The sequence below is a fragment of the Trichoplax adhaerens genome, genomic scaffold (genome assembly GCF_000150275.1).
Source record: "Trichoplax adhaerens TRIADscaffold_17 genomic scaffold, whole genome shotgun sequence".
Classification (NCBI taxonomy): domain Eukaryota; kingdom Metazoa; phylum Placozoa; class Uniplacotomia; order Trichoplacea; family Trichoplacidae; genus Trichoplax; species Trichoplax adhaerens.
Genome location: NW_002060959.1, coordinates 128,197 through 130,121, shown reverse-complemented (window position 1 = coordinate 130,121; position 1,925 = coordinate 128,197). Strand labels below are relative to the sequence as shown.

The following is a 1,925-nucleotide window of genomic DNA, read 5'->3' as shown; positions in this document are numbered from 1 at the left end:
TTCTATAGTTGCAATTACCCGTGCATTCTAATATACCATTGGTCTGCATGATTGTCAAACTTATAAATTGAAAATCTACCGTAATTTGTGGACTATAAATAGAGTCTTTCATTGTCTTTATAATGGATATAGTTAGAACACGATTACGACATATAATATAGGATATGATGCTAATCCTTATTTCACCTTGTCAGAACGACATATCGCTATCGTTTCTCACAAGTTTTCGTATCGATTACTACAGAAAAGTTTTTTAATAGTTCATTATTGAAAAGTTGATCGTGTTATATTCAGTAATGTGGTATAAGATTTTGAGATGGTATATATTCTAATATTTAATATGTTTTGTATGAACTACACTATAATGAACAAATTTTGTATCTTAAATACGTAGATAAGTATGTAGTAAAGGACTAAAAGTAGAGTACTTTATAGCTTTTTGGTATGTAACTAGTACTATTTTACTATAGAAAATACCTAGAAAGTGATAGTGTTTTTAAGTTTTACCCTGCCAAATCATCATGTCGCCATCTTTTCTTCTTCATTATTTTACAAGGCATTATATAGATTACTATAGAAATAGCCCGAGAGCAATTGCCTAATCTAAAGAAAGGGCGTTTGATCGTATATTCAAATTGTAAAGGAATTTGACTTAGTAGTAATACCCTATCCTTAGAGAAAGGGGATTTATAACATGACGATAAAGTACTGTAATGTAGTCTATAATCATACAGTCACCGTACAATCTGACGCTAAAACATCAACTGTCAATACTCGCGAATACTCAGCGATACTAATGTCAGAAAAGTAGTCGTAATAGTCATATAAATTTTTTCGATAAGCGATTACTGTGATCTTTATAAAAACCGAATTTTTCGGATTCGGATTCCGGAACCGGTCAGATTTATGTCCGATATAATTTTTCTGTTTTAATTTAATTTTTGTCTGATATAATTTTTCTGTTTTAATTTAATTTTGGGGGATTTTTGTTCATGAAAAATATCGTAAGAGTTGATTTTTGAAATTTGGACTTTTTGTTATGAATTTAAAACTTTGGAATTTTATGACGTGACTGCGAAGTCACATTAGGAGAATTTAGTGAGGAAAATAGAAAATAAGATGGAAATTGGTAGAGGTTGTGTTGATTGTTAAGTAGTTAAACTGTTGTTTTTATGACTAAATCTTGATGTTTAAAGGTTGATTTTTAGACTTTTATAGTGTATTAATGATAGAAATTAAGTTAGAAGTGAAGTTTGATGCATTTTTATAGTTAGCTTGTTAGTTTTATAGTGTTTTGTAATGGAATCGTAGGGTAACATGTGTCTGAACTATGAGTGATTTTTGTTTTCTTAAATGATGCAAAGTAGTTTTCTAAAACGGATCTTAAGAGCAATTGGTTAGCATATATTTAGTTTTAAATACATCAGACGGTTCTACGAAGCCTATAAATGATAGTGCAACTAGAAAATTTAGAAGGAGAGTAGAAGATTTTACTTGAAGAACTTGTTGAATTTAAAAGGCCTTCGGGGTCGAATTGTCGTAAGTTAGAACGTTCTTCTTTTTTGAAAGGTTGTTTGGTCGTTGACAGTTTTTAAGCCTGTCATTTATTTTAATAATACTTAAAGCTAAGTATTTGTAAGGTTGTTCGGTTTATACTTCTCTCCATTTTTGTTTTGTAATAAATTGTTGTTCGTTTATTTCCCCAAATTTTATTTGTTGTCAAAGTATTAGCGTTAAGTCGGCCGGAGTGCAACGAAAGTAGAATGAAAGTTTGTTAAAGTTTTGTAGCTTGATCTCTACATATTTCATTTCATTAAAAGTAGAAAAATGTTAGTAATTGCCTATTCTAAAGAAAGATCGTTTGATGGCTTTTCTGGATTAAAATTTAAAAACCGTAGCAAAACACTATCCTTTTAGAAGCTTCG

General features: G+C 29.9%; 1 protein-coding gene across 1 annotated transcript in view; it reads left to right on the top strand.

The window, feature by feature from the left end:
- TRIADDRAFT_60668 (uncharacterized protein) overlaps positions 1-1,623 on the top strand; it is a gene marked incomplete at both ends in the record, with an annotated part of 5,227 nt that extends 3,604 nt beyond the window's left edge. The window contains one exon of the mRNA XM_002116704.1: positions 1,570-1,623. Within this exon, the coding sequence (XP_002116740.1) occupies positions 1,570-1,623 (54 nt within the window). The remainder of the gene's footprint in view (positions 1-1,569) is intronic.
- Positions 1,624-1,925: the final 302 nt, after the last annotated feature.